This window comes from Rhagoletis zephyria, unplaced genomic scaffold, assembly GCF_001687245.7.
Source record: "Rhagoletis zephyria isolate East Lansing unplaced genomic scaffold, Rhagoletis_zephyria_1.1 Rzeph_scaffold_01152, whole genome shotgun sequence".
Classification (NCBI taxonomy): Eukaryota; Metazoa; Arthropoda; class Insecta; order Diptera; family Tephritidae; genus Rhagoletis; species Rhagoletis zephyria.
This window is the reverse complement of record NW_016158236.1, coordinates 1-9,675: the sequence shown is the minus strand read 5'-3', so window position 1 is coordinate 9,675 and position 9,675 is coordinate 1. Positions and strand designations below refer to the sequence as shown.

At 37.4% G+C, this 9,675-nt stretch overlaps 2 protein-coding genes across 3 annotated transcripts; one reads left to right on the top strand and one right to left on the bottom strand.

Moving 5' to 3' along the window:
* Positions 1–330: 330 nt before the first annotated feature.
* On the top strand, positions 331–2,185 carry LOC108362958 (putative nuclease HARBI1). 2 transcript variants are annotated; one of them, XM_017616122.1, is made up of 3 exons: positions 331–865; positions 939–1,465; positions 1,524–2,185. In XM_017616122.1, exons 2-3 carry the CDS (start codon positions 1,003–1,005, stop codon positions 1,910–1,912), a joined length of 852 nt encoding a protein of 283 aa, XP_017471611.1. In that variant the 5' UTR covers positions 331–865; positions 939–1,002; the 3' UTR covers positions 1,913–2,185. The 2 variants fall into 2 exon arrangements, with proteins under 2 accessions (XP_017471611.1, XP_017471610.1); XM_017616121.1 differs by having other exon boundaries at positions 331–1,465.
* Positions 2,186–3,944: 1,759 nt separating this feature from the next.
* Positions 3,945–5,479, bottom strand: LOC108362957 (uncharacterized). The gene is made up of 2 exons (XM_017616120.1): positions 4,742–5,479; positions 3,945–4,366 (listed from the first exon to the last, which is right to left on the bottom strand). Exons 1-2 carry the CDS (start codon positions 5,218–5,220, stop codon positions 4,042–4,044), a joined length of 804 nt encoding a protein of 267 aa, XP_017471609.1. The 5' UTR covers positions 5,221–5,479; the 3' UTR covers positions 3,945–4,041.
* Between the last annotated feature and the right edge of the window lie 4,196 nt (positions 5,480–9,675).

The following is a 9,675-nucleotide window of genomic DNA, read 5'->3' as shown; positions in this document are numbered from 1 at the left end:
ATGTAGCCTTATTCGAATTGTATAATACGCATTTAATTTTATCTTCCGATTCAAATGGATCGCTCTTTGTAAATTTCAATTGGAGATCATTCAATATTATCAAAATCTCGCTCTGCCAACTTAATTTTTACAAATTTCGTATTTTTTTCATTAATTTAATAAAATACTTCTTCCTAGTTACGACTTAATTGCAGCTGCAGCCGAAACTAAATTTTAAGTTGGTACTTAGCCAGAAAAGTCGAAACTAAGGCGACTATGAATAGCTTTAGTTGTAACTTATGATAGTTTCGACTTAGTTGTGAACTAAATATGACTATGAATATGCGCCATTACCTTTAATTTGATGTACACATTTTATTGAATTCTGCTGTTGATAGGCCCGTCAGAATGGGTACTTGTACGTCAGTACCGGAAAAGTATGCGAAGGAAGTGGCGTACGTCACGTAGAGATACGCCACATTGAGGTATTGCGTTTGTAAACAAAAATCAGCTGTTCTTTATTACCGCCAAATTTTTCGCTGCGAATAAATCTAAAAATTTATATTTGTTATTATCAAAATAATAAATTAACTTTGAAAATGGAAGCTTTTGAAGTAATTTTAATTACATTAATATTGTTGGAAGCCATGGAGTGCTTCAAACGTTTGTATGGCAATCGGAGATGGTGGGTACGACCAGCTCTACGAGATCGTGAAGCAAATGGTTTCTTTGCCACGCACTTTTCCTTCCCACAGGAGTTTAAAAATACTGTTAGGATGTAGAAGAAAGTATTCGACCTGCTCCTTAATTTGATCCGAGAAAAACTTACTAAAAACTCGAATCGACCGTCTATTTCTCCCGAATGCCGGCTTTATTTGGCCCTGTGGTAAGTTGTATATTGCTCACATCTCACACATAGTAAAAATATAAGTAATAATGTGGGTTTAATTTATTCTTAGTTATTTGGCTCATGGTGGAGGTAAGCCTTTTTACGCCTCTTCATTCAAGGTCGGACTCTCCACAATGAAGGAAATAGTTGGAGAAACGTGCGACGCACTGTGGGAAGTGCTTGGTCCCGTGTATGTCTCATTACCACAGAATGATGAGTGGAAACGAATTGCCATTGATTTTTATACAATGTGGGATTTGCCGAACTGCGTCGGGGCAATTGACGGCAAACATATAAACGTATTTTGTCCGTCAAACTCTGGCTCTCTCTTCTACAACTACAAGGGAAATTATTCCATAGTTTTACTTGCAGTATGCGACGCCAATTATACATTTACTGGAATCGATATTGGCGCTTACGGTTCCCAAAGCGATGGCGGTGTCCTATGGAATTCGGGCTTCGGCGAAAACCTTTACGGCGGTACTCTGGATCTGCCTGAAAATGATGTTCTACCAGGTACAAACAATTGTTTTCCCCATTACTTTGTTGGCGATAGTGCGTTTCCGTTGAAACCATTTTTGATGAGACCGTATCCAGGTTTGTAAGAAGTGATTATATTTTTGTCTTTCGCTGTTAACACGTTTATTTCTTTTAGGAACAAACTTACCACCAGACAGGCAAATTTTTAACCAACGATTGTCCCGGGCTCGTCGGGTCATCGAAAACGCGTTTGGAATTTTGGCGTGCCGGTGGAGAATATTATTAAGTCCACTACAAATGAGCCCCGCTTCTGCCGAGAAGATCGTGAAGGCCACTGTCGTGTTGCACAACTATGTAAAAATGCACGATGGTAGCTATTGTCCCCCTGAAGCAATTGATCAAGAAATCAATGGCGAAGTGAGAAGGGGCTTATGGCGAAATGAAATTCCTGCCCCCTTACAGAATACTAGGCGCATGGGCTCAAACAACGCTTCCTACAATGCTTTTAAATTGAGGGATGAATTAAAAGATTATTTAGTATCTCACCCCCGAAGAACTCAGTAAAGAAGAGTACATGCAAGTACATGTAGTGCAAATAATTAAAATAAATAATTACTTTTAATTCTATAATTCTGAAAGATATTTTAATTCTCTATTTTTGATATTAACTAATTCAAAAGGTGAAGTAATAACGAAGTTATTAGTCAAACTAAAAAGTTCACGTTCACGCTCGCAATGAGCTGTATAGCGGGCTTAAAAATATTAACTATCAAACAGTGGCCGAAAATATTATGGCCGCACCACGTATTGACAAGTTTTCACATTTTTGTTACTTAATTTTACTTGTTTTTTTATAACAAGGTTTTTATTAAAGAATTCTACAGTTTTTCTAAAAATTAACTGAAACTAAAAAAAAAACAAAAATACTCCTAAAAACTTGTCAATATATGGTGCGGTTATAATCTTTTCGACTACTGTATATTAGATATTCACAATTTCGAGCTTAGTAATCCAAATTTTTAAAAAAGTAAGTAATTTTATTTTATTTAAGTAATTCAATTTTTTAATACAGTTCATAACTTTACATTTGGTTTTGTTCTTTCTTATTCAGTTTATACATTTCATTGTATTACAACAGTTCATGTATATACACCTGCGTTCAACTAATTAGAAACGAAATTCAAAATGATATTGTTTGCAAATTGTTTATTTTTTTATTTTTAATAATTTTCATTTAAAATATAATTCAATCTGTAACTGAAACCACAATAAAATAAGTTTGATACATTTTTTTGCAAGTTTCGCAAGCTTTGAAACTTTTATTATTGTGGTTTCTGTTACAGATTGAATTATATTTTAAATGAAAATTATTAAAAATAAAAAAATAAACAATTTGCAAGCAATATCATTTTGAATTTCGTTTCTAATTAGTTGAACGCAAATGTATACATATGTATATGTATGTATACAGTGCCGCGCAAAATTATTGACACAGAATTTTTGAAAATGTATGCAAAATTGTTTACCCTTTATTTTTTCTGCTCTTTGTTTAAAAAAATACTGTTTATACTACAAAAAAAAATAAAACTGAAATCTCTAAACTTTGTGCTAAACGAAGGAAAATTCGGTGAATTTGCATACATATTTTGCAAGTTTTAATCAAAGTATACAGTTTTATAGCCCATTCAATTTTAGTATACAAAGTGCAAAAATCAACGCGATTTCTTAGCAACTAAAATTAAATGGGTTATAAAACTGCATACATTGATTAAAACTTGCAAAATATGTATGCTTTCCTTCGTTTAGCACAAAGTTTAGAGATTTCAGTTTTATTTTTTTTGTTGTATTATAAACAGTATTTTATTAAACACATAGCAGAAAAAATAAAGAGTAAAAAATTTTGCATACATTTTCAAAAATTCTGTGTCAAAAATTTGCGGCACTGTACGCAGTAGTTTAAATTTACATACATACATCTACAAAACGTATATCAATTCATTTCACATTTAAATTTTCTCATTTAGTTTATAACATTACATTTCATTGTGTTATAACAGTTCATGTACACACATCCGGTAGAATAAGTCCTCTTTTAAATATTCACAAAGCTTTTCATTTTAAATATTTTTTATTCAAAAATGGTTTATATTATAACAAAACACTTCCTCTTTATTATACTAAGAGCGTGTGTGAATCGGTAACAAAGTTCTCGGCGAGTAAATTTTTTAAAAGTGTGAGGTGAATAAAATTTTAGTAGCTCACGAGGCTAGTGAAATTTTTGACAAATGCATAGGAAATTTTGACAATAATGAATAAAATTTGAAATTTTAGTGAAAACTTTCTAACTTTTCTAAGTATCATACAAAGTTTCAAACTTGGATTTATGTGGTTTTTGTTATAATATAAACCAGTTTTAAATAAAAAGTCTCTAACAAGAAGAGCTTTGTTAATATTTACAAAATGATAGTTTATGTAAAAGATTTAATTATAAAACAATTACGTCAAGGCAACAAATTGTTTGCCATTAAAAACGAAACTTAAGAAAATAAAAAATGAAATAAAATTTTTACATGACAACAAATTGTCCACCATTAAAAACAAAATTCAATATTTCAATTTTCATTCTGTCCTGAATATCTTCTTCATATTTCAGAAGATAGCTGTCCAGAACATTTAAAAAATCGGAATTACGGCTAACTGGGAGCAGCTTCTGATTTTTTTAACCAGTCGCTTACGGCTCCACACAGAGTGTCCAATCGCTCCTCATCTTTTTTCCGACTCAATGCTCTAGAAGGGGTCACAATTGGCTCTTCTTCGGGTTGGAAGTCAACAAGAGACGACGTTGATTTTTGAACCACTGTAGGTAGCCCTGTCTGCTGCGTCTGCTCAATTACGGGCTCTTCATCGTAGGAATATTCGAAAAGAGGTTGCGACTCATATACATTAATGGATTGCTCAGGCTGCGGTGTACATTTTTCAAAATTTATGTTGGTACCAAACGTTGTGTTGCCAAACGTCCTTAAATAATATACATACATCTATATAAGTGGACTTTTCGGCAATTGAAATACATTTTTAATTTTGTCTTAAAAAGCTTAAAATTCCAAAATATGTATATTATTTTAGGCGAGCATGCGGTGTAACCTCGTAATACTCTATTAAGTATTCGGGACTATCGCTGTAACCATCGCAGTCCGATTTTTGTGAAACTACGAAAATGTAATCACTGAATCTCAATTCCCAGGAACGTATGCATTCAAAGTATAGGCTACGGTCGTAGCTATGTATGTAAGTACATACATATGTATCCGCATTCAGTGATAGCACTTTTGAAGATTTCACGAATGATCTGACTACAGTGGATTCAATGATAGCAATGGTTGCATAAATTACTTGCGTGGTGCAACGTGCCGTTGCAGAAATGCCAATGCCTCGTAATATTTCCATCCACTACCGTCCTTGTCGTTTGCAGCACTCCCAGAAGGCGCCTTTCTTCCGCTTTCTTCCTTTACAAATCGGTCGCGAAGGGACCTCCAGCGACTCTGACACTGTTCCACTGCCGATAAATTTTTGAAAACATTGGAAAACACAAGGTACGGGAAATGTTTAGTTATTTGTACAACGATTTTGGGGTGGAGGTCGGAGGGGAAGGCGGTGTGTGTGCGAAATAAGCATATTTTAACCGCACAGCAACCCAAAGTCGTTGTACAAACAATTAAACCGTACCCGAATCGCCGCTTACCACTGCAACCTGTGGCGGCCGCCACATAATTCCACGCTTTTTCTTTCCCCAACCGGTTTCTATAAGCCACTATACTTTTATCATATAAGCAAGGGTGCATTTGCACCGCTTCAATTAATTTAAACTCCATTTTATATTCCCAAATTTATGTTTTTCTTGTTTTGAAGGAATTTTGTTGAGCAAATGAAAAATTAAAAGAAAACGGCGCGAATGAAACTCAGATGTCAAATGTCAGCATTGCCGGACTTACTTGCGTCAAAAGTTGAGAGTTGGCCAACGTTCGTTGAGTCCGTCGACGCAAGGGTTGCCAATCTGGCGCTCTCTATGCAAACACACACAGTCTACTCAACTGTCAGTTTCATCCTTGAGCGGAACGTACGCAAAGTACCCATTCTGACGGGCCTATGAGGTTTAAGAATTTAGTGTTAATTTAGTAATAGTGAAAGAAGTTCTGCGCAAGTAACCTACGATATTACACATTTTCCGCATCCTGTTTCGCATCTGGCAACACCGACATTGTTGACTATGAAAAATCAGCTGTTTAAAAGGTGTTCGCACGAGGCGATTTTGCGTTCAACTTTTGCTTTCAACTCACGCAGGGTTGCACGAAAAAAAGTTGAATGGCTAAATGTTGGCTGGCGACCGACTTTGTTGAAAGCGATTAGTTGAAAGGCCGTTCAACCAAAAGTAGAATGCAAAGCTAAACAATGCAAACGCCTTTTTATGGCGAATATTGTGATATTTTTTTATATTTTGATATTTTTACCCATTCAATTTTTTTTTCGTGCAACCCTGTATGAGTTGAACGCAAAAGTTGCCTGAAAAATCGCCCCTTGCGAAAGACCTATTATGGTTATGGTACCTATTATCGATGATAGTTAGGGCCGATTTCAAATGAATATTGTGGAGTGTGGCGAATACTGCGGCAACACAAAGCGAACAACGAGAAATAGGCAGAATGTTCGAAGAATGACGTAGAATGTTCCACAAAGAGAAACGTCAAGTTGGATGAACACTGCGAACAGCGAGAGAAAGAGAATGAGCGATAAACTTCAGAATGTTCTAGAGTTGCCATAAGTGCCAGCGCAGGTATATAAGGGCGCCGCCACCACGAGGTGAGTTAGTTACAAGTCAGCAAGCTACAAGTAAAGTGAGCAGAGAAGCGAGTTGCGAATAAGCAAGCTATAAGTTTAATTGTGTTAACAAGTAGTAAAGCGTTGTTATTGCTTTAACAAGTATTGTAAAGTGTTTTTACTGTATTAGCAAGTATTGTAAATTGTTTGTTGTACAATAAAGTTAATTGTACTACAATTTGGTCATCGTTAGCATTTATTTAACAATCCAGCGATACGAGCCCGAGTATATTTGGGTAATCCCTCAAGGTTTCGAGGATAATCGTAACAATTGGTGTCAGAAGTGGGATTGTTAAATAAATCCCGAAGGATAAACTACTGAAAATGGCGAAAATTCAGGACTTAAAGATTGAGGAACTGAAACAGGAGTTGGAAAAGCGTAATTTGGCCACCTCCGGAAGAAAAGTGGAATTATTATCCCGTTTGCGGGAGGCTATGGAAGCTGAAGGCATCGACGTGGACAAATACGACTTCCAGGGTAAATCCGACGATGCATCCGCAAAGGACGAACAGAAGGATGAGGCTGCTTGTTCGTCGAAGGATGTGCAGCAGACATCCGGGAAGGTTGAAGAACAGCAAAAGCCTCCGTCGTCATCACCAGCTATGGACATGAACACGTTATTGGCTGCCATGTCACAGATGTCATCACAGCTGTCATCACAGATGTCATCCCAGCTGCAAGTGCAGGAAACACGCATGTCCTCGCAGCTGGAAGCACAGAAAACGTACATGTCATCGCAGCTAGATGAAAAGATTACTCAGCTACAAGAGAATTTATTTAAAGATAACGCGGAACTCAGAGAGAGACAGGATAAAATCGAGGAACGACAAGATAAAATCGAAGAGCTAATTCAGGAGAAAGTCGAGGCTAAGGTAGAAGAGTTGGAAGGTCGCCTCCGAGATATGCAGTTGAATCGCCCACCTTCTTCGACCAGCGCGCCCAAGGTAAAGACTCCATCCTTTGACGGCACGATTCCTTTCCAAGTCTTTAAGCTCCAGTTTGAGAAGACAGCTACAGCAAATCACTGGAGCATGGAGGATAAATCCGCTGCACTGTTCGTTGCATTAAAAGGACCTGCAGCGGAAATCTTGCAGACTATTCCTGATCAGTGTTGCCAGAACTTTTTGGACGAACCGGCTATATTGGCAAATAATTATGGTAGCGANAGACTATTCCTGATCAGTGTTGCCAGAACTTTTTGGACGAACCGGCTATATTGGCAAATAAAACCGGCTAAAAACGGCTAAAATGTTTCAACTAAATTTCACATGTTTTATTAAAATAAATCACGAGTAAAAACACTATTTCTTGGAGAGAAGCTACAAATTCGAGCCGGAAAAAATTTTGCCAACAAGAATTTGCAATTAAGGGAAAACATATGATTGTGGCACATGGTTGGATTTTTTGTCGACGATAACTTGAATAAACAAGTTCGTTAAATTTCTTTTGTTTGAAATGCAACTGTGGACACTTGCTGGCAGAAAAACTTGCAAATTTACGTTCCTACAGAAATTTGCAAGTTACTCTACATGAGAGAGAATTTGGTAACATTTTTTCTTACTATCTGATATCTTGAGTGATAATTCTCGCTAGATTTTCGACGAACAAACCTATTGTCTTCCCTAGAAGGCCTTTTCAGACTGACCGATTCTCAATACACTCAAATAGAAACCAGTACACATAAAATACGCTGTACAAATTTTCCTTCAATTTTAAGGCAGTAAAACAACGACCTTAAGTTAACATCAACCGAGCCCATATGTTGGCAAGGGATGCAGAATCACAGTTACACAAAAGAACTGGTCAGATTTTTCAGAAATCCCTTCAATTCTGATGTAAAATATGATGCCAAAAGACTGCAGATCACCCATTTAGATGGCCGGTCATATGACCGGCAGATATCTCGTAGGATTCAAAGAGAGTTTTGCTTTACATAGAAATTTGTGCTCTTTTATTTTGATTTTGACTCACTTCAGTGTGGGTTCCTTTAATTCAAGTTGGCATTCGGTTTTTGGAATTTAAATAAGTTCTCAGCAAAAAAGTTTGTTTAAAAACATACATATGTGTACATAGTGCTTGAAAATATCAATTTTTCCCTTACCTTAAACTTTGGGAGTGGGCCAAAATTATGTTTTGTAATTTAGGCAGAATTGAATATGTATCTGGGAAGACAATATCTACATGTAATATTTATTCTGTTTGTTGGCACTATATCCAAACACATCTTAAGTGTATTAACAGTGAAACAATTTCTTATTTTCTAAGTTTGCGAATAAAACTTCACACTTAAAATTAAGACATTAACAAACATTTTATGAAGAAAATCCCTTCTTCGTTTAAAATAAAAATAAGCGAAATCGGACCAATTTCATACAACCCTGCCTGACATGAAAATTTTCTCCACGATAAGGCTAGTACCCATTTCTAACAGATTTTGGGTCACTTAGTCAAAAATGGAAACAAATATACATATTTGAAATTNATAAAATGGCAACACTGTTCCTGATTGTGAAAGGAACAGTAACGATGCGTTAATGGGTGCAGTGGAAAGACGTTATGGTAGCGAGCACAGGAGACAGATTTACTAGATGGAGCTGGAGAATCGCTGCCAGAAATCCAACGAGACTTTACAGGAATTCGCCTCCGAGATCGAAAGGTTGGCTCATTTGGCAATTGGAGATGCATCTGGTGAGCACCTCGAAAGAGTAAAAATCCAGAGGTTCATCAACGGAATGCGGGACGTGTATACCAAGCGAGAGACGTACGCGAATCCCAAGCCAACATTTGCTGAAACTGTCTCGTATGCTCAGACGCGTGAAACGGCGGCGCTCCTAAGTAGACCAGCCTACAAAGCACATCGCTGAAGTGGCTACTACAGTTTAAGAATCCAGAAGGACAGCTAGCTCGGTGGATTGAGAGACTCCAAAGTTATGACTTCGCCATTGAGCACCGCAAGGGAAGTGTCCACGGTAATGCTGATGCCATGTCCCGCCGCCCATGTAGCCTGGAATGTAAACACTGCTCAAAAGCTGAGGGAAAAGAGGACATTATAGACGTCCGTCTAACGACAATAACACCAGCGGAAGAGTGGAAGGAAGAACAGCTACGAAAGTGTCAGCAGGAAGATCCAGATCTGGAGCTTTTGATGCATGGACTGGAGGTGGACAGGAGGCCAACTAAGGAGCAAATGACAGCGGAAAGCCCCATCGCAAAGGCGTACTGGGCACAATGGAACAGCTTAAAATTAATATCTGGCTGTTTGCATAGGGTATGGGAAAGCGCAGATGGCCAGTGCTCCCGCAACCTGATAGTAGTTCCAAGGGTAAGAATTCCGGATGTACTCAAGGAATTCCACAATGGTCCTAGTGGAGGGCACCTGGGAATCACGAAGACCCTGGAAAAGGTTAAGCAGAGGTTCTATTGGGTTGGTTGTCGGCAATCGGTCGCAGAG

What these genes read in the sequence shown, in the direction of transcription:
- LOC108362958 (XM_017616122.1), top strand. Translation starts at nt 1,003, where the DNA reads ATGAAGGAAATAGTTGGAGAAACGTGCGACGCACTGTGGGAAGTGCTT. An exon ending in TTTGATGAGACCGTATCCAG is followed by an intron (nt 1,466 to 1,523) that starts GTTTGTAAGAAG and finishes TATTTCTTTTAG; the next exon opens with GAACAAACTTACCACCAGAC.
- LOC108362957 (XM_017616120.1), bottom strand. Translation starts at nt 5,220, where the DNA reads ATGGAGTTTAAATTAATTGAAGCGGTGCAAATGCACCCTTGCTTATAT. An exon ending in CGGCACGTTGCACCACGCAA is followed by an intron (nt 4,367 to 4,741) that starts GTAATTTATGCA and finishes ATATTATTTAAG; the next exon opens with GACGTTTGGCAACACAACGT.